The sequence below is a fragment of the Mixophyes fleayi genome, chromosome 1 (genome assembly GCF_038048845.1).
Source record: "Mixophyes fleayi isolate aMixFle1 chromosome 1, aMixFle1.hap1, whole genome shotgun sequence".
Classification (NCBI taxonomy): domain Eukaryota; kingdom Metazoa; phylum Chordata; class Amphibia; order Anura; family Limnodynastidae; genus Mixophyes; species Mixophyes fleayi.
The window spans coordinates 167292169-167314797 of NC_134402.1; the positions used below are offsets into that span (position 1 = coordinate 167292169).

The 22629-nt window shown below is 43.2% G+C and overlaps 1 protein-coding gene across 25 annotated transcripts in view; it reads left to right on the forward strand.

The window, feature by feature from the left end:
• The window catches only part of CENPC (centromere protein C), a 295773-nt gene that overhangs the window by 71696 nt on the left and 201448 nt on the right, over nt 1–22629 (forward strand). For all 25 annotated transcript variants that reach the window (XM_075203541.1, XM_075203629.1, XM_075203558.1 and 22 more), the window contains exon 5: nt 8388–8454. In XM_075203541.1, the coding sequence (XP_075059642.1) occupies nt 8388–8454 (67 nt within the window). The remainder of the gene's footprint in view (nt 1–8387; nt 8455–22629) is intronic.

Genomic DNA, 22629 nt, shown 5'->3' on the forward strand with positions numbered 1-22629 from the left:
CATGTGGGATAATGGTGATTCCTAAAGACTGGGGTGGCCCTAGCTGCGAAATGAGTTTCCTGAAGACCTACTATATCCGCTTTATGTTTATAGAAAGAGAAAAAAGCTAATCTACGTTTGTTTGGAGAATTTAATCCCCTGACATTTAAAGATAAAAACTTAACCATTATCAATGGTGATATGTACTGAGGGATATGGGTGACCTACTAGAGTCGAGATACTTCTAGGGAGTTTCAATGCCAACCAAAAGGCGAGGAGAGTGAAACATGGGATGTTGTGTTCCGCTAGGAAAGGAAGGGAAAGGTGACAAAGGGGAAAAGGGAAAGGGGTAAGAACCCCCCAACAGGATGGGGAAACGAAAATAACCCTATACATAGGGTCAAAGCATTTGCCGGAAGGACAGGGCACCGACAAAATACTTAACTTGGGGCACATGGCACGGGCCACAATGCGCCACCACCCGCATACAAAGACAGACATAACTGAACATATGAAAAACCATACCAATTACCCGAATGAAGTGAGAGATCTTAGGTTTATACCCTCCAAAAGCTCAACTTCTCAAAGTAGGAGTATTAATTCGATGTAAGCTGCCAACTACAAAAATATATAACTTTCCAGTACTTAACAGATTAAATATTGTGCTTCCCATACTGGCATAACCCTAACTGCAAAGTACAAAACCACCTCCCAGAAAAAAACGTTTTCCCTCCCTCTTATAGACATCAACCCCTAGAATACTAACAGATTTTTAAGGCACAAACAAGCGCAAAGCTAACCATTGTATCCGTAGGGATGGCTGGAACGACTTACCCTGGAGGGAGAACAAGATAAAGAACTAAGACAAAAACAGCAACAGTCCCCCCCCAAGCATCCGCATAGTGAGACTTATAACCCACACATTATTGTTTCAGAGAATAGAACACATGAGTAACCATGAGGGAGCCTACACACCGGGCAGGCCCAGCTAGACAAATATCAACATTGGAAAAGGATATCAGGCTTTTTAGAGACTCTCACTATATAGTGTCCCGGCAAGAATGTCCAAAGCCATAAAGAGAAATTCCAGAAGAACCGGACCGGAAACCTAGGATCACAAACTCCCAGGGATGGCTGTCCTCAGCTCTAACAAGAAAGATTGACGATGTGAATAGAAAATGTCCTCAACCCGACTCCAAATTTCACCTATATGGAAATATCGACACTGGGAAGGCCCCGGGAATTAGGGTCAGGCCGAGGTGATTGGATATTCCAGGCCTCCAATGTCTTTGATCCTTCTTCCACTGTAGAGAAGACATGCATCTTGTTGTTTCTATGGACCAGGAGTTTAACTGGGAAACCCCATCTATAGGGAATGTCATTGTCTCTCAGTATTTTAGTAACAGACTGAAACGAGCGGCGTTTGGTTATTGTAGCTTGTGAAATAGCTGTAAACCTTGCAGAATGTCTGAGTCCTCTGCTTCTCTCACTGCTCTCAATATCTGCTCCTTTACATGGAAGAAGTGAATGCGCATAAGGGTATCTCTAGGCAGAGTATCTGATACATTTCTGGCTTTAGGTAATCTATGTATTCGATCAATAAGTAAATCCTGAGTGGAAGCTGTTGGCAGGAGCTTCCGAAACAGCTCTGTGGTGTAAGACAGGAGATCTGCATTGGAAACTTGCTCCGGAATGCCCCGTATTTTAACGTTGTTCCGACGGGATCTATCCTCCGAATCAGCCAGTTTATCTCTCAAACTAGACACCTCAGCTTTGAGTTGTTCATGCGAAGTTATCAGATCATTATGAGAGGCCACCATCCCGTCCATATTGGTCTCCAGATGGCCCGTCCTTTTCCCAATCTCTACTACTTCCTTCCGAAGTGCGTTGATAGAGGAATGCATTTCAGCAAGTTTGTCTGTTTTAAAGGTAGAGAGTAGGTGTTGCATCATTTGGAAGGTGGTCGGAGCGTCTGGGTCAATAGAAGCTGAGGCATCACCAGGTGGTTGTGATACCGGTGACGCCGTTCTGACTGGGGGTAGTGAATCGCCATGCCTGTCAGCTTCTTTAGGGGAAAGAGAGGAGGCAGTCGGCTTCTGAGGTTTAAAGAAAGGTAATGGTTTGGCTGGATTAGCTGGTTTGTTCTTTTTAGGAGGCATGTTTACGTCAATGTTCCAGCAAAATGATAACAGCTCTCAGACAGTTATGCTTGGATAGCCCACTCTAGGAGAAGACAATGAAATATAATCAACACATTGGTAGGGTAGAGTGACTTCACCTAGCGGAGGGGAGAGAGATGCATGCGGGTGGCAGCTATAGTTACATTTTAGGTCAGATGCATTATTGCATGATTGATCAACTTCTAGGCCAAGTATAAGCCTTGCCTTAAGTAGACTCTTGATGCAGCACAGACCGGCTACAGGGTGTTAAAATAGATAATTCAGGCTACAATGGGTGCAAAATTTATTAGAATATCGGAGGCCAGCAGGTGGCAGTGTACGTCAAGCCAGTGTATAATATTGCAGGGTTAAACTCAAGATTAAAGACTGCAGTAGCAGCTCAAGACCACTAGATGGCAGCGTTCCGTAACTTGTGAAGGGAAAGAGCTGATCTGCACAATCAGATTGTCCCGACCCGACTTTTGTTCAGTTACTCACTGCTGTGAACCAGGCCACGCTGCGGGGAGACAGTCAGCAGGGTCAGCAGACAGGCTGGTACCAGGACTACTGCAGGACTCAGCAAGCCTCCCAGACTACAGTGCAGAGCAGCAGCTGCAGGGGCACAGATTTCCAGGCCACTTCTTACAGCACCAGACCCGTCCAGAAGGCACATCACAGATGGAAGGAGCCCCTCCCAGCACTCATGGAGACGTTTTCGGAGCGCAGGTAAGTGGGGTACTCGAGGGACCGCTGGGCTGTGCAGGAAATGCCACTGTGATGGAGGTCTAGGTGGCAGCATAGGCCACAAGCTGCAGCCCACAAAGCTGTGACTCCAGACGAGCTGCGGATGTCACATTTGACCCCAGACAGTTGGGGGGCCACCAATCCGTCACTCAGTGCTGTCTTGGGGAGGTAATGAGCCCAGAATTTACTAAAATATAAGGCAATCACAGGAGCCTTAAAAATCTGCGTCCTCGCACTATGGCGTCCAAGCCACGCCCCCCCATAAGGTTTTTTTTAATTTCTGTAACAGAACCCCCTACTGCTCCCCTTACCACACCCTCACTGTCCTCATCATATATTTGGGACTTATCAGAACTTACAGAAGTTTTATCATCCCTTTTTTTTTTTTTTCTTTCACATGTGTCTCCCAGTGGCATATCTATTTGATGATCCACTTGGTGAGGCAACCTGCAGATATAGCCTTCTCTCTGCCCCCATTACAATAGGTAATAAATCAGATATTGGGTCGTCTTGGTCTCCTGGTGCACTGGGAGTTTTAACTGCCATACATTGATCAATATATGAAGGCTATCACTGCACTAGGAGTCTTTGCCCAGCATATCACCAGATGATGATCTTACCAGAGTAGTGTGGGTTACACAGTGGTCCTCTGGTAGCAGGGTGACTAGTGGAACATATGACTCAGCAGATGGTGAGAGGATGCAAATAGAAAAGTCAATGACTAGCAGCAATCTGGGTAGTGATTAGGTAGATATGAACACGAGGATCTTGATGGACGTGAAGAAGTGCAGGAAGGTAACGGGGAAGTCAGTGGTCTGCGGACAGCAAGTTGTACCACTGCTATAGTGAGAAGACTTGTCCAGGTGTAGGTAGGTAACGGGGAAGTCAGTGGTCTGTGTACAGCAAGTTGTACCACTGCTATAGTGAGAAGACTTGTCCAGGTGTAGGTAGGTAACGGAGAAGTCAGTGGTCTGCGTACAGCAAGTTGTACCACTGCTTGTAGTGAGAGGACTTGTTACTGGTGCAGGTAGGTAACTGGGAGTCAGTGGTCTGCGTACAGCAAGTTGTACCACTGCTATAGGTGGGGATAGGTACAGGTGTCGATGAGTGGAAACATAGAATGTAGACACTGAGAGCACAAGGAACTTGATCCCAAACAATATGCACAAGTCTATGTTGGTGTGGCAGGCACTGCTTGACAGAGACGAATTCACTACTGGAATCCAGGCTAATAGCATAAAGTAAATTAGTATATGTATCTCACGACTGAGCAAAGAGGTAAACTTCCCAGCAGATATGCGGAGTAATAACACAGTCTCAGGGAGATGGAGGATTCTGTGGGTAAGTGGAGAACATTCCAAGCGGATATGCAGTAAACGAGTACAGTCAATAGAAAGTAAGCATACCGAGTTTCAGTTGAGCAGGCTGTCCACGAGAGGATACCGGAACAGCTGAGCGGCTGCACGCCAGCACAAGTAAAGAAACCACAGGTGAGTGGTAGCGGTAATCAGGGTCCGGTTCAGCACACAGGCAGAGAACTTGACACGGGTAGAACAACGATGAGCAATGCAGGAATCACTGGAGATAGCGAACACGAGTAGAACACTGAAGGTAATAGCGGACTGGAAGCTGCAGATCATTAGAGCAGGATTCAGCAGGGAACTGAAGACATAGTAGAACACAGGAGACTTGAAGCGGTCTGGAAACCGGCAATGAGTTGAGCAGGAAGCTGACGACACGGAGAAGTACACAGGAACACCTTCAGAGACTCACAGGGAATGAGACTCCAAGATCAGGCAACGAGGTAATGAACACAGGTGCTTTAAATAGGGAGCGTTGCCTGATCAACCAATTAACTAAAAGCAAAATGTCAGAAGAGTTCTTAGGAACTGCGCCTGCGCAGACCATCAGGATGGCGGGCGGCCACGGTTCAGGATAGGTGCTGGCAGGAATACTGGAGAGCCACGCACCAGTGAAGAGGCACTCATCGTCCGGTGAGTGACAAAGGCATGATTGTAGCATTATTGAACCATAATTGCAAGACTTGCACTTTTTTACTTTTTGAAACACTTTTTCCTTTTTTCCCCTAAAACGTTTAAATCAAAACTTCCTTTTGCTGTAAATTCAGGACAACTTGTTAACCATTCATGCATGTATTGAACAGATTTCTTTCCATATTTATGGAAAATAATTGCTGCCGGACTCCCAGGGTAGATATCCAACCAACTTGGCTTCCACTGTATGGCTACATTTTGTCCCATGTTGTAGGTTAATCTTTTCTTTTATAGTCCGACTTATTCAGTATCTGCACTATGGTAATAGCACTACAACCACTATTAAAATGTATTACACCCCATTTATAGGCTTCAACCATTTAGGGGAACCACACTTTATCTCGTCAGATAAAACCTGGTGTTATCACATGCACATATTACATACACTGCTATCTAAGGCCTATTGGGGTACTTTTTTTCTATGTGTTTTACAGTACTTTTCATGTGGCTTGGGACTATCTATTCCTTCTTAAAGCCTTATCCAGAAGTAATACTTGAATTCTGAATCTTTTCCTGGACTAAGGCCCTGTCAAGGAAACACACACACACACACACACACACACGCACGCAAACTTTCATACTATGGTTAACAAGATTAAACAGTCTTTTTGATAAATAAATAGCAAATGGAAATTCTAATTGGTACCAAATCTATACTTTTACACTTACATAGTTAACTATAAATACCTATTCAGCAAACTCAGAGATTAGGAGACAGAAGCATATAGTCAGAAAAGATAAAATATTACCTGCGTGGCCACAGTTGAATATAAATTTCGCCTCATGTCTCTGGATGTATTGGCTGATCACTATTTACGGATATTCTCGATAGGGCCTCCATAATGTAGAAGCACTCAGAAGCAGTAAGTGTTGAAATAGCAAAGTTCCTTTATTTCCCTTGTATCCAATGCATCGAGTCTTGCTTCTGGTCAGAGCAAGGACTGAAGACAGATTAGAATGACACATATTTTAAACAGGAAAACCCACCCCTCTAGCAAACGTCACTATTCATGTTGCATCCTTTTGAAATAATACACACCAGAAATCAAACATAAATAACTTTGACAGACATTTCATCAGAAAGAAAACCTATATGCCTAGGTCAAGGAGCATGTGTGACCTAAAGCTTATGTCCACTCTAAACATCTGGTATCAATTTGAACATCCTGTTAACATGAAATTCAGTGAATGACACAAAGAAACCATATTACCCTATACACAAAATACAAGCAATACAGAAACTGGAAATATTCTATCTGAACACATATATATTACAGTAATAATATTTCATCCAAGTTAAATAGTTGTACCAAAATTTAATCCATAGCAATTCAATGGGGTTGGCCGGAGCAAATTATGCCGCTACTTGGCTCAAGTGGAAAGCCAGAAAGTAAAGTTTAGTATCCGGAAAACCTCTATCTCGGTTTCTTTCTAGCGACCTAGCAGTGCTAGGGGTTATATCGTTCAAAACTAATTTAAGGAAGAGGAATTGCAACTCTTGAAAAGTTGAGTGAAGAACCTTGAATGTTAAGGTCTGAAGAAGGTATAGCAATTATCCTCTCAAACCATGAGGTCATATATTTTCTCCATGTAGTGAGGTCAGATTTTATTCTAGCAAACAGTTCTGCAGGTAAAGATAGTCATAAGAAGTAGTGATAAATATTCACAAACTTGTAATTTTTCTATGATGCTACTTAAGTGCAATGTTGGATAGAATCCCAGCTTTGATACGCGGAGGAGTTTGCATCAACATGGTCTTCGAGTTAGAAAAGTTTATTTTATAAAATGAAATGCTACCTCATATATCAAATGGTGTAAGGTAGGGATATAAGTTTGGGGTTGAGATGGGGATGAAAGATTCGGTGTTCTCACCAGGACCTATTTCCTTTGTGCTCCATCCTGCTATTTTACTTGCCCCCTAGCTCTTGGAGCCCAGCACTCCTATTATAATTAAATATAATAAACCATTGTTTCACCTATTAGAATAGGCACTATGTGAGCACTACAGCCAGGTGTGGACAGGATTCTCAAATGTTTTTAATATTATTGCAATGTATTATAACTGCCCCCATCTGGCTAATTCTGAATGTCACCAGGCCGGCAAAATTTTCTGGGGAGAACACTGCATGTCATCCATTAACAGGGAGCTTTTATTTTATTGATCCCCCTTCTCCAATCGACAAACAGTGTCTGAGTTTCTGATTATGGCAGCAAGAGGTTCTATTGCCAGGGCAAAGACCAGAGGTGATAAGGGTCAACCTTGTCTTGTCCCATTGTAAATTGGGACAACATCTGACTGGGAGCTATCAATCATCACCCTAGTTGCAGGAGAGGCATAAAGAGCAGCGATACTAGTGAAAAAAAATCACCTGTAAAGCCAGAAGATTAGATAAAATCTTAGAGTAAAGCTTAATATCATTAGACAAACTGTTAACACACCAGAAAAAAAATATGGGTCTGCAGCAACCGACTAGGTAGGTTCAATGGCTAGATGTGGTGCAAAAGCACCCATCTTGGGAACCAGTGATAGGGCCTTTTCGATGGATCTAGCCGAAGGCATGCTATTGTGGTGCCAAATCGGGATCCGGAAGGGGAAGCCCCATCGATATCTGATGTCGTTATTCTGTCAAAACGTAGAGAAAGGCTTAAGTTCCTCTTTGAAAGAGTTGTCTGTGCCAGAGCCTGGAAAAATTTCCACAAAATTGACCACAAGTCAGGGAGAGAATTGCCGGTGATGAGCGAGTGTCGACAGTGCACGGTATGTTGAGAATGCCGTAGTGGTGCCGTTAGTAGTGCTTTCAAGTGCAAGCAGTAACTTCAGCGTCTGCAGAAGCATTCGGACAGGTCTCAGTACATCAGGGTTGCCTTTGTTGCACAGTCGGGATGTAGGCTGGAGAGAAGACTGAGCCCAGGTAGTTAAGATGGCAAGGCTGGAATGCAGAGTCCACCTCAGCTGACCCGTTCCGACAGGAGCGAGGTGGTGTGGGCACTAAAAGCTAAAGCCTGACCTAGAGCAGTGGGGCTTCCCAGAAGCCAGCACACACTGGATGGGTAAGCGTCTTGTCTGCAGAGGTTGGGAGAAGCCAGACAAGGCGGTTGGTAATATTTCACGGGAGGGGGACCTCGATGGGACCAGATAATATAACAGGAAGTCAGAAGCCTAAAAGAAACATGCCCTTCCAATATGGCCCACCACCATATCAGTTCTGCCTGTTCTATTTTATTTGTGCAACAACCAAAAATATAGTTTTGTTCATAAATATGAATATATTCATCATTTGTGTGATGCATTCCTCATAGATTTTCATTTGCTAAACTATTTTTTAATGTCGACTGGGAGGGAAATCGAATCACCTATCTTTCTGTGTTTGTACGTGTGTTTGTATGCATGAATTATGTATATATTTTGTGTATATTACTTTCTGAATACTTTTTTTCCCTTTTTGTCTAGAGAGTTGAACAAGTTTCTTCACCAAACCTAAAAAACTCAACATTTGATGATCCTCAACATATTAAAGGTTGGTATTTGATTGAAGTCTCTGATCACGTGTTTGTTAAACATATATAATTATTATATGCTGGCTGTAGGTCAGTGATGGCTGCAGAGCTAGTGTGTTTCTAGTTCTAAGGGTGTGTTTTTTTTTGTGTTTTTTAAATCAAATATTTTTATTTAAACTTTTTGAGACACTACAGAAAAAACAATAAGAAAAGAAATAAAATAAAAAGGACAAATTAAAGGGCAAATAATTGTAAAGGGCAAGACTAGATCCCCAGAGCGGGAAAAGGCACTCAATCCGGGTCAAAGTCGTCCCCCAGCGCCGCCACTGCGTATCTCGACTTTTAGTGTGTTTAGTTACAAGTGAATTAGTATATTGATTAATATATTGTAATTCGGAGTTATATTGGAGGTAAAAAGGAGAACAACTTTCTATACCACTGCTAAAGGACAACAAAAAGACAGATCATTTGTGCCTTTTTTTTTTTACTTGATATATAGTATGCGTACTCTTTTAATTATTTGCTTGCTTAAGATTTTTGTAGTGTGAGATTAATGGGGGTTAATCCAAGTAAGTGATCATGCAGCTCTGTTCCCTACTTATTCAACTGATAGACATTGTGTTAGCCATTGTTTATTTGTTACAAGTGTGTGTTTTCTATAGCATAGTTATAATTACACAAGAGCTGGGCAAAGGGTGAACAAGAGAAGAACATTCTACCTTGAAAACATAGCTACACTAGGACAACTTTCAAAACTCAACTGAAACTACATTTCAGTTCTGACATTTTCATCTTTCCATGACTTCATGCTTCCCACCTCAAGAAGTCTGTTGTGAACTCTAATCTTATTTCCTTTTCACCTCAAAAAGTTTGTTTTTATCTGTCAGTTTATTTCCCTGCAATATCCCCTCTGTTAATCAGCCTGCTCTACAGATTGCTCAGCCAGACACTCCCCATGCAACAGCTTTTTCAGTCTTCTATGTAAACATTGCATATTCTTGCCTACTCAAGGCTTTGCCTGCCATCACAAATATGAAGAATTGAAACAGAGTTTGAACTGGATGTGGACTGGACTTTGTGGGCAGCACGGTGGCTAAGTGGTTAGCACTTCTGCCTCACAGCACTGGGGTCATGAGTTTGACTCCGACCATGGAGTTTCTATGTTCTCCCTGTGTTTGCGTGGGGTTTCCTCCGGGTGCTCCAGTTTCTTCCCACACTGCAAAAACATACTTGTAGGTTAATTGGCTGCTATCAAAATTGACCCTAGTCTCTCCCTCTCTGTCTGTCTCGTTCTCTGTCTGTGTGTCTATATTAGGGAATTTAGACTGTAAGCTCCAATTGGGGCAGGGACTGATGTGAATGAGTTCTCTGTACAGCGCTGTGGAATTAGTGGCGCTATATAAATTGATGATGATGATTATCTCCCCATCTGATACTGCTTCTTCCACTGAACTCTCCCTCGGGATCTCTCCTCCCAACTCCCAGTCCTAGCGACTGCCAAGGAGACTACCTTTCTGTCTCCTGGCTACACCTTTAGTATAATCCCCCCTGAACTCTCCTTCTCCTCCGTTTGAAGTTCACTCCATCCGCATCTTCTCCCCTCCCCATCTTTGTGTTCGTGTTGTCTATTGTCCCCCTAGCCCTTAATCCCAGTTTCTTGATAACTTTGCCGCCTGGCTTTTTCATTTCATCTCTTCTTATCTTCCCACTATTCGTGATTTTAACATTCCTACCGACTCTCCTATTGCTGCCGCTGCATCTAACCTCCTAGCTCTTACTTCCTCCTATGGCCTTTCCCAATGGACAACTTTTGCCACCCACCTTGATGGTCACTCCCTCTCTGAACACAATCCCCTTTCCTTTACCCTCTCTTTACCCCTTACCCACCCCCTCCCAAATTTATTTGCACATAGTGTCCCATCATCAGCATGGACACCATCCTCTTAGCGTCCTCCCTTGAACCACTCCTCACTTCTATTTTTAATATTTTGAAAAACATAAATGTTCATACTGTTGTTAATAAATGCTCACAGTTTTATTTTGGGATCATGATGGGATCATCTGCTACAGGAGCTTTCGCTTTGGACTGTTTGTTAAAATAATGAATAGGCCTGTTCATTACTTTTAATTTATATCTTTAAACAATTCCTTTGATGTATATTATGTACTATGACACAGTATGTTAATACTGAAATATTTAAAACATTTGTGATATTTTTTTTTTCTTTCACATATAAGAAAGCTTACTACTGATCATTACCATTTGGCGCTGCTGCTCTGGATAGATGGTGCTACTTAATGGGTTGGAACTGGCTGAAGGGTTTATTTGTTTAGTTTTTACATTTCAGAAAGGGTTTGCATTCGACCTGTTGGACTTAACACGGCGGTTCCCAAACTGTGCGCCGCGGCTCCCAGTGGTGCCGCGGCGCCGTCACTGGGGTGCTGCGGGCCAGCCACAAAGAAAACCACAAACTTACCAATCCGTCGGGCGCCGGGACCCAGCAGCCTCCTCTCTCCCGCAGCTGTCACTGAATATCGACGTCCGTAACAAGCTGCGGGAGAGAGGAGGCTGCTGGGTTCTGGCGCCTGACGGATTGGTAAGTTTCTGTGTTTTTTTTTTTTTTATGGCTGGCGCGGGGCAGAGGAGGGTGACAGCGGGGCAGAGGAGGGTGACAGCGGGGCAGAGGAGGGTGACAGCGGGGCAGAGGAGGGTGACAGCGGGGCAGAGGATGGTGACAGCGGGGCAGAGGAGGGGGACATTGTGAGAGAGGGCAGATGAGGGGGGACAGCGTGAGAGAGGGCAGTGTGTCTGGATGCAGAGGGGGCAGAGTGCCTGAGGGCAGATTGTCTGGATGCAGAGGGGACAGCGTGGCAGAGGAGGGGGACAGCGTGGCAGAGGAGGGGGACAGCGTGGCAGAGGAGGGGGACAGCGTGGCAGAGGAGGGGGACAGCGTGGCGGGATGCAGAGGGGGCAGTGTGTCGGGATGCAGAGGGGGCAGTGTGTCGGGATGCAGAGGGGGCAGTGTGTCGGGATGCAGAGGGGGCACTGTGTCGGGATGCAGAGGGGGCAGTGTGTCTGGATGCAGAGTGGGCAGAGTGCCTGGATGCAGAGGGGCATTTTTGCATACAACTAAATAAGTATTTCTGTCCTGACCTAAATACTTATTACAATTTTTTGACCCAACTACTTCTAAAACAGGACTGCTCAATAATTATTTTGGAGGGGTGCCTTGAAAAAATTTGGAGACTCTAAGGGTGCTGCGAACTGCAAAAGTTTGAGAACCACTGACTTTACAGATTCTCCTTGCAGAGAACATCTACCTTAGTAATCCATAAAACATCCGGCTTTCTTGTGTATGAAAAGATGGTGATGGACCAGCTGGATGGAGGAATGTCACTTTCACTTCATCAATGTTTTCATCTTTCTCCAGAATAAATGCGAGCTACCATTTGTTGTCCTAGACAGCAGTTACATAACCTCTGATGTCATCTTGAGGATTTGAACAATGACCCTCTTGCTCTTTTTTCAAAGTTGTTTTCTGCAGCTGGCACAAACTTTTGCAACTTTTGGCATTTCAAAAAATAATCTAGACATCCATTCTGAAACCGTTCTCATCCCCTTCTTATTAGAAATATGATTAGCCTTTTTAAATGTGTTGAAACAATAAGGTATCTGTCACTTTCCTCCATGTTTATTCTTCTTTAATAAAACAGTTTAAACACCAATGGGGCTGGATCACTTATAAATAACTTATTGTATAAATATATTTAAATTTCTAGCACAGTGCGCTAATTTATATCATTGCAAATGTACTGTTTTTTATTATATTGTGTTGCTCTTTTGTATAAGAAATGTATTTATTTAAGAGATAGTCAGGGGAGAAAACTCTGCAGCTGGCACAAACATTTTCAACTTCTGGTATTTCATAAAATAATTTACAAATCCGTTCTGAAACAGTTCTCAACCTCTTATTAGAAGTATAATTAGCATTTTTAAATGGGTTGAAACAATAATGTACCTGTCAATTTCCGCCATTTTTTATTCTTCTTTACTCTTCTAAACCAATGTAAGCACAAACTACTGCAAATAATGGTCTAAACCAATTTAAACACCAAAGCAGGCTCTACTGGGCTGCCAGGGTGTTGGGACAATAATTCCCATAAGACTCTGCTGAGGGCGTAGAGGAGCATGTGCTGAGCTCTGATTGGAGGATCCCATCACATGTTCCCCTGACTCGTTTAGATCAGCAACAGCCTCATTGGCTGTGCCATCTCTTCTCTGCCTGGCCAGGTGACTGAGGCTTCTTCTTGTGAGTTCAGTGTTGCTTTCAGTCTGCTTGGTCTCTTCATCCCAGCACCCCTTCTCCAAGTTGCTGTTCCTCCCAGCTCCCAGCACACATTTTCATAGTCTGATACTCCACTGCAATTAAACACTCCTCTTTCATCCATCTGGGGGACACTGCTAACCATGGGGTTGAGTAGGGTAGGGAGGAGTTTGGCACCTAAATAGTTAATTTTTTTTACTGCTGACAAGCCCTGCCCCTGCCAACCCCCAACGGAACTTAGTTTGATGTAGGTGCCGAAGCAGTATGGGCTGAAGTTAAAGAGCTGCACAGTGAACAGGGTTCACTGTAGTTAAGTTTTTTTAATTTATTTTTAAAAGTTATTTCCCTTTTAGTTTACACGAGTGGCTCTGTAATACAGAGCACACTCGTTGTAAGAGAAGCAACGGTCAGCAGGGGAGCCGCGGCTCCCGCTGACCGTTTTACACTGAAAACTGTGAGTCTTCTCACAGTGTGACAAGCGGTCTGTTCAGACCGCTGTCACACTGCTGCAGGGTCCGGCGCTACCACAGGTAAAGAGAGCCGGGACGCCTGCTGTCCCCGGAGGCCATTTTCTGAGGAGGAGAGGAGAGTGGAGCATATCAAGTTCCCTCCTCAGTGAAAGAGATGGGGGGACTTGCAGGAATGGCCGCGCTGTGATCACCGGAGACTGCAAGGGCTGTGGTCTGAGCAGGATTCTGTTCTTCCTATAAATGTGCTGGAACTGATGGCCACCTTGAAAGCAGTGCAGGGAGCTCAGAGTGTTTTGCAAGGAAGGCCGGTTCGCATTCAATCCAACAATGCCACGGCAGTGTCGTACATAAACAGACAAGGAGGCACCAAGAGTGTAGGAGCGATAAAGGTGACGTTTCAGAATTTGGCTTGGGCCGAAAGATACGTGCCTGCGCTGTCAGCAGTTTTCGTCCAAGGAATACAGAAATGGCAAGCAGACTATCTAAGTCGGCACGAAGTTCTACCGGGAGAGTGGGCTCTTCATCCGGAAGTGTTCCAATCACTGTTAAACATGTGGGAACTTAAGGATCAAAATTTGATGGCGTCACGCGTCAACAGGAAGGTTAGAGTTTTGCGCAAAAGCAAGAGATCCGCTTGCAGGGGCAGTGGATGTGTTGACAATGCCATGGGACTTCAGGTTAGGTTACTTGTTTCCCCCCATATCAATGATTCCCAGGGTCCTTCGAAGAGTCAAGCAGGGTGGTCGACCAGTCATTTTGGTGACTCTAGCTTGGCCACGAAGAGTCTGGTATCCAGAGATTCTTCTTATGGCGGTAGGTCCGGGTCTTTGGTTACCGCTTCGAAATGATCTGCTGATTCAGGGACCATTCTTGCATCAGAGTCTAGACCGGCTGACTTTAATGGGATGGCTTTTGATTCCAGTCTGTGGAAATCTAGAGAGTCTTTTTTGAGGGTAGTGGACACTCCTCAAAGTTAGGAAGCCTGTTTCGGCTCAAATTTATCACTGCATCTGGTATACTTATATATAAAGTGGTGTAGGAAGAAGTCTTAAAATTCAAAGTCTTTTTATATGACTAGGTTTCTTACTTTTCTACAAAATGCCTTGGATGGAGGTCTCCGTTTGGGAACTCTAAAGGTTCAGGTGTCAGTACTGTCGTTGTACTTTCACAGTCGTTTGGTGGAGATACCGGATGTTAAGACTTTCTTGCAGGGTGTGCTTTGCATCCAGCCGCCCTATGTTCATCCAACGGCGCCTTGGGATCTTAATTTGGTCCTTAATATGCTGCAGGAGCCTCCATTCGAACAGTTACTCTCAGTGGAGTTGCGGTTTTTAACTTGGAAAGTGGATTTCCTGCTGGCTATTGCCTCAGCTCGGAAGGTCTCTGAGCTGGGGGCTTTATCTTGTCGTGAACCTTATCTGGTCTTTTATGATAGAGCAGTTTTAAGAAATAGTCCATCTTTTCTTCCTAAGGTGGTGTCTGGTTTCCATGTAAATCAGGAAATAGTAGTTCCGGTGTTCAAAGAGGAGCCTCAGGTTTCTGGAACAGGAAAAATTTGATTTTTGGATGTGGTTAGGGCTTTACGGATTTATGTTAAGAGAACTGCTAAAATTTGTAAGACAAATTCTCTATTTGTTTGATTTTTTTTTTAGACGTGGATGGACAGCGTCTAAGCCAGTGGTTCCCAAACTTTTGCAGTTCGCGGCACCCTTAGAGTCTCCATAATTTTTTCAAGGCACCCCTCCAAAATAGAGCAGGTCTATTTTAGAAGTAGTTGGGACAAAAAAATGTAATAAGTATTTAAGCCAGGACAGAAATATTTATTTAGTTGTATGCAAAAATGCCCCTCTGCATCCAGGCACTCTGCCCACTCTGCATCCAGACACACTGCCCCCTCTGCATCCCGACACAGTGCCCCCTCTGCATCCCGACACAGTGCCCCCTCTGCATCCCGACACACTGCCCCCTCTGCATCCCGACACACTGTCCCCCTCCTCTGCCACGCTGTCCCCCTCCTCTGCCACGCTGTCCCCCTCCTCTGCCACGCTGTCCCCCTCCTCTGCCACGCTGTCCCACTCCTCTGCCACGCTGTCCCACTCCTCTGCCACGCTGTCCCACTCCTCTGCCACGCTGTCCCCCTCCTCTGCCACGCTGTCCCCCTCCTCTGCCCTCTGCCACGCTGTCCCCCTCCTCTGCCCTCTGCCACGCTGTCCCCCTCCTCTGCCCTCTGCCACGCTGTCCCCCTCCTCTGCCCTCTGCCACGCTGTCCTCCTCCTCTGCCCTCTGCCACGCTGTCCCCCTCCTCTGCCCTCTGCCACGCTGTCCCCCTCCTCTGCCCTCTGCCACGCTGTCCCCCTCCTCTGCCCTCTGCCACGCTGTCCCCCTCCTCTGCCCTCTGCCACGCTGTCCCCCTCCTCTGCCCTCTGCCACGCTGTCCCCCTCCTCTGCCACGCTGTCCCCCTCCTCTGCCACGCTGCCCCCCTCCTCTGCCCTCTGCCTTGCTGTCATCCTCCTCTGCCTTGCTGTCCCCATCCGCTGCCTTCTAAAACGCTGTCCCCCTCCTCTGCCCTTTGCCACGCTGTCCCCCTCCTCTGCCTTCTGAAACGCTCTCCCCTTCCTCTGCCCTCTGCCGCGCTCTCCCCTTCCTCTGCCGCGATGTCCCCCTCCTCTGCCCTCTGCCACAGGCGTGCCGCGGGCCAGCCAGGGAAATACCAACAAAACAAAAACTTACAAATCCGCCGGGCGCCGGGACCCAGCATCCTCCTCTCCTATGCAGCTTGTCCGGCGGATTTGTAAGTTTTTGTTTTGTTGGTTTTTCCCTGGCTGGAAAACAAAGACAACCAGCGCAAATATCACCAGATGCTAAATATTCAAACACCATCAATAGATGTAATGGTAGAATGAAAAATGACTGTATCGGTATTGTAAGGGTCCCAGCCGGCTATGAAATACAAAATGATTTATTCAAATATCACATTCATTAAAAACAAATGATAAACGTATACATGTGATTATTCACAATTGTAGAAAGTTGGAGGTAGTGAGACCATATATTTATCCCCTGTAGTTGCGTGGGACAATAAGGTATATATCGATACCAACAGAAATGGACCCCAATGATGAAAAGTTCAGACTCCGATAGAAAGTACATAGGGAAATGATTCCCAACAATATATCTCGACACTGAGAACCGGGAGCAAATGAATAATGAGGGAGCGATGAGAGGCAATGATGGAGTATGTAACGCACAATTTTTCCGTGGCCGCGCTCAACCCTCGATGTTCCTTGAACAGGGCAGGCAGACTTGTGATTGGATGCGCACCCTCAGATGTCCGTCCAGGAACAAAGTATTGTGAATAGAAATTCCTAGCTCCGCAAGTTTCTTTCTGTCCAGGTATGATGTTAGCACAATTGAGTCTCTCAAAAGCTATCAGAGTATAACAAAAGTGTTTTCCCTGGCTGGCCCGCGGCACCCATGTGACAGCGCCGCGTCACCCCTGGGAGCCGCGGCGCACAGTTTGGGACCCACTGGTCTAAGCAATCGATTGCTAGGTGGCTTATCCTGACCATTAAGCAAGCTTATGTCAGTACTAGCCGTCCTGTTGCGAGAGTATTGTTGCCCATTCTACCCGTTCTGTTTGGGCGTCTTGGGCTGCGCGAAACGGAGCCTCAGCGGATCAGTTATGCAGAGCAGCCACCTGGTCCTCAGTCCATACTCTCACAAGATTTTACCAATTTAATGTCTTTGCGTCTGCGGACGCCTCATTTGGCCGTAGTGCTCTACGTGCTGGGCTATCAGAGCGATCCCACCCTTCAGAGGGGCTGCTTTAGTAAGTCCCCATGGTTAGCAGTGTCACACAGATGGATGAAAGAGAAAAGAGGATTGATACTTACGATAAATCGGTTTCTCTGATTCCATTTGGGGGACACTGCGTTTTCTCCCTTCTGCTTTCTTCTATGTGTCTTGGTTGATTGGCCTAACTTCTTGGGGCTTTTTAGTCAAACTGAGTTCTGTTGGGGTTTGGCAGGGGGGGAGGGCTTGTCAGCAGCTAAAAAAGTTGACTATTTAGGTGCCAACCTCCGGCCCACCCTACTCAACCCCATGGTTAGCAGTGTCCCCCAGATGGAATCAGAGAAACCGATTTATCGTAAGTATAAATCCTCTTTTTTCAAATGTGACACATATGGTCCATAGTCAGGTAATGTTTAGGTGGCCTTAGATTAGTCACCAAAGGGCTTTTCTTCATTAATTAAAGCTCCCCCAAACCTAACCTGTCCCTGTAAAAGGCGGGCCTAATCGAAAAACAACTTAAGTGTCTTTCCACATAGTGTATCTTTCCACTTAAGTTCACATGCCTGCGGAGAAGTGGGAGCAGGCGCTGTCTGTAATATCTCCTCCCCAAACAGACCTGAAGAGGAACTTGTATCCTCTAATGTTTCTTTTCTTGATTTTCTCAGATGTGTAGTGCCTCAATAAATACAATTTTCATAAATCACTCGAAACTGAAAGCTCTTGTAGTAGATGACCCCATCATGATCCCAAAATAAAACTTTGGGGATTTATTAACAACAGTATCAACAATTTTTTAGATGTTTTTAAAATTTTTAAAAATTTGCCTTTTTGAGAAAATCAACATTTTGATTTTGAAAATTCAACATTTTTAATATATAATATGAAAGCCCATAAAAAGAGGTTTAAAATGAGACCTTGCCCAACTCTATCTCAATCAGGTGAGCTAATGCAATTTAAAAAAAGTTAACAGCATGTTTTTCATTAAAAAATTGCAGCTTTAAAGGCCAAAACCAGTGCACATATCAGCCTAAGATTTCGGGTTTTTCTTTACACCCATAGCAGATTTTAGAATACCAAATTTAAATATAATTAGATAATGCAAGGTAGAATTGTTCTCAAAATTGTGTTTATTTGATGTAGAATGACTGCAAATTAGCTTCAGGAGATTTTATTGTTTGCTCTTTTAAAGAATTTTAGAGTAGCCGTCCTTGTTTCAGATCCTTTATGGCTCTGTTGTACCTCAATTTAGTGCTCAACACTCTGATGTTTGACCCTTTTTGAACCACTGCAAGAATATTTTTTGAGATGGATGAGTAATGCAAACACTGGTGCAAGGAGCCCTTTCTGAATGTCTGTGGAGATAAGTAGATTTAGAGTCAACCCAGCATTTCTGTCTAAAGAAACATCTTTTTCATGGTAGGCCAATATTAATGGATGTCCTACTTTACATTTAATAGTTATTATCATCTACATAGTTTATCTTTCTCAATTCCCACTGTTGGTAGACACGTTCTCTGCACAGCTACTATCTAAATTTATGATTTTGCAACATATGTGGCTAGTTTTTAATACTCCCTACTGTCTTGCTTGGGTACATACTATTGTAATGGCTGTCATGGAGGATTGAAGAGGAAAAATATGAAATATTTTCCCTTTCTTTGAAATACTCTGTGGAAGCCCTGTTTCCCACCCATGCTTATTATGTTTTATATTTTTTAGAGAAATCTTTGAAAGTTACTCAAAGAAATAGGGGGGTTATTCCACATCAGATCACCCAAAAGAAACATGAAATATCCACGACCGATGTCAGATTTTTTGAAAATGTAGTTAAGAGAGGATGTCAAAACAACTCTTTCTGCCAAATATCTCGACAGACAATTAGTTGATTAAATATTGTTTTTTCAATTTATTAATCGCAGCTTCTTTATCCAGTTTGTTTGAAGTATCACGGGTGTTTATTAAGGAATCACCACAAAATTTGCACCTCTAAGGTAACTCTTCCTCCTGAATCGAAAAATCCAAACCAAATTACTTTGTCTGCCTCATGTTTTACGTTATGGCAAAAACGCACGTTTTTCGAATAGAATTAAAAACGCTAAGTTCAATTGACATTAGGATCCCATTTTTTGGGGGTGTTTCAAAAAGGTATACATTACTACCACACAAAAAAATCAGCTGGGTACTTTGTTTCATAGTGGGAAAAAAATAATAATGAAACAATGAATACATAATTTACACATTGTTTAAAACCCATACCAAAAAAGTGAACTAAACTGAGGCAATGGGATAAAACTTAAAACATACAGGAAATGAAACAAACAGAAACTGATGGGAAGGGGATTCCCTTTAGAGAGACCAAAACTGAAACTTTCCAGAGAAAGAGAGAGGGAGACACAGAAAGAGTCAATCATGGCAGCTGCTCATTTGTTAGTAATATGGCAGTCTGTATTTAAAAGACTATCTACCCAAAAACCATTGGATTACATAGCTGGGACCACTTTAGAGATGAAGAAAATGAACTTTTGATTCTGAGAACTGAAGTTTCAAATGCAGTAACTAATGATCCTGAAACCTCAGTCTGCTACCATCATGAAAAGCTTCTGCTGCTAAGACATGAAGAATTTCAGAAAACATGCTGTAATCCTTTCTTGTCTCACAAAAATGGAGCCAGAAAAAGCTTAAAAGTTATGTCATTGAAGTGGACCAAAGAACATGGTGACTGTCAGCTTGTTGTATATCTTAGGCAAGATGATTGTGACACTTGAAACAGTGTGAACCTGTGCGTTATTAGCGATACCCATGACCATGTAGCTATAACTGTGTATGCCTTCATTACGGTGGTTATGAAACACTTAGCGAAACTGTTGTCAAAATTGGAGTATGTTTACTACTTTAGTGATAGTGCTAGTGCACAATACAAGAACTTCAAAAACTTTTTTAACTTATTACTTCGACAAGGATGACTTCAACATTCAAGCAGAATTACATTTTTTGCCACATCTCATGGTAAGAGTCCATGTGATGGCATTGGAGGGACAGTTAAACGTTTAGCCACACGCAAAAGCCTGCAAGCAGTGGAAACCCATCACATCTTCACACCTTTGGACCTGGGCAAATGAAATATATATTGCATAAAGTTTTTATTTTTACGTGTCACAAAACGAAATACAAGACTCCAAAACCAAGCTGCATGTCCGTCTAGAAACAGCAAAGACTGGCAGGAATACGTTCTCATCACAGATTTCGGCCTATTAGAAATGATGAGCTGCACATATATCGATTGTCAGACGACATAAAGACAGGAGGAACCAAAGTTAGTGTCCCTACGACCACAATCACAAATAATGTGGACAAAATTGATCTGCAACCTGGAGCATACATAGCAGCAGTGTATGATAACATCTGGTACATTGGGTATATCATTCAATATAATGAGGAAGGACACAATATGCTGATACACTTCATGAAACAAAACCAATCAACAAATGTGCTGTCCTGGCCTTCAAGAGATAAGTGTTTTGTTCCTTTTATTCACGTCCTCTGTGTAACGGAAATGCCTAATATCCAAGGAAGTACTGGAAGGCAGTATACACTTTCTGCTGACACTTTAAGGAAAATTACAGACCATTACAACAAGTTCCAAACAAGGGAAAAATAATGAGATTGTTGTCTCAACTTCAATTCTGGACTAAAGTTATGTTAAAGGTTTTAAATTTCATGGTTTCTTGTGTTAATTATGTAATATGTAATTATGTAGATGGGTGGTGGATATCCCTGGTTGAACTGACATGGAATTGACCCAGGGGGAAAGGAGGAGCTGTGTTATATACCACACATGGGGAGTTTTCTAATCTGGAAAGGAATATTCCCTGTTAAAATACATGGCAGTCATTACAAGGGAAATCATTAAAGGTTAACATATTTAAAATTGTTTTGTCTAAGTTTGGAAGCTTTGTTATATGTCATTCTAGGTCTTGTAAGTAGTATTTCCTTTAAAACTTCATCTTTCAGCAATATAAGCCAATGCTTTTCAAGTATCTGTTTAAACTTGACTGCTAATTATTAAATTGTGTAATAAATGGAATCTTTGTCTCCACTTCCTAATTCTTCTAATAAGTGACAGTGACAGGTTGTTTTTATAAATCGCCTTATCTACCTCAAAACACTTTTTAATAACCACTGTGGTATTGTAACATTATCCTGCTCAATGTAGAAGGACTAATGTTCTAGTGATATCTGTGACATCAAAGGTGTGGAGAACTGGGAGGCTGAAACAGGATCCATCCTGGTTCCTTCACACAGAGGTGTTTGCTGAACTGGTACTGTACTGGGGTCAGTCAGAAATAGATCTCATGACATTGCGTCTGAACTTCAAAGTTCTTCAGCTTTTGTGTGAACGGATGTTGTCACAGATGCCATGAGTTCCCTGGCAAGTTGATCTCTGCTATGTCACCTGGAAGGTTGTGTTTTTACTCAGAATTTCTTCTCTAATTACACAGGTCTGCAACCAAAAAGCTGTTTTCATAATTTTATCTGATTCTTATGTTATTTAGTGCGCTGAATTCGAAAATGACCACCGTTTTTTCCTGGGACGTCAGGTATTTTCACAATCGAAATGTGCCTAGGTGAAACAGGTAGCTGGAAATCGCTAAATTTCAAATTCATCATACTTGGGGAAAAAAACTGAACATGGAAAATCAAATTTATTTTCACTGCCTGTGCTCCCAAAAACATGAAAATACCCTTTTTTTCTATGTTTATCGGACAGTAGAGACCGACAAAATCACTGGAAGCAAAAAACTTGGCCACCAAGAAGTTTAGTTGTTTGTGAAAAGAATGTTCTTAGAGATACATTGGTACCCTCTGAGAAGGTTTTATTACTACCACTCCATATAAAATCAGGATTAATGAAGCAATTTGTTAAGGCACTTCCCAAACATAGCGAATGCTTCAAGTACTTGGGATCCAAGTTTCCAGGCTTAACGGAGGCAAAACTGGAAGAAGGGTTTTTTGTTGGCCCGGATATTAGAAAACTCATGTCCGACAAAGACTCCATCAGTTCAATGACTCCAACTCAAAAAGAAGCGTGGGTTGCCTTTACTGTGGTCATAAATTTTTTTGGGGGAAACCAAAAGGACCCAAATAACAAGGAAATGGTGGAAACAATGTTGAAAGCGTTCCACAAACTTGGTTGCTCCATGAGCTTAAAAGTCCATTTTCTCAACTCACACCTTGACTATTTTCCTGAAAATTTGAAAGCAGTGAGTGGAGAGCAGGGAGAACGTTCCATCAAGATATAAAAGAAATGGAAAGAAGGTATCAAGGGAAATGGAGTGTTACGATGATGGCTGACTACTGATGTTGTACAGGGATTTTCTGGAAGCCACCTACAAGAGGAAAAGCTAAAAAAAAAAGGTTAGAGTTTAAAAAAAAGACGATTTCACATGCAATCTACTTGAGTGTGGTGTTAACTTTGTCGTCACCTGTGCAAATGAGTTAATATTTTTCATGTAAATAAAATATTTGCGTTAAGAGATTTTTTTAAACGATGACCACTTGTTTGTTCGAAAACCTGACGTCCCAGGACAAAATGGCTGTCCTTTTTGG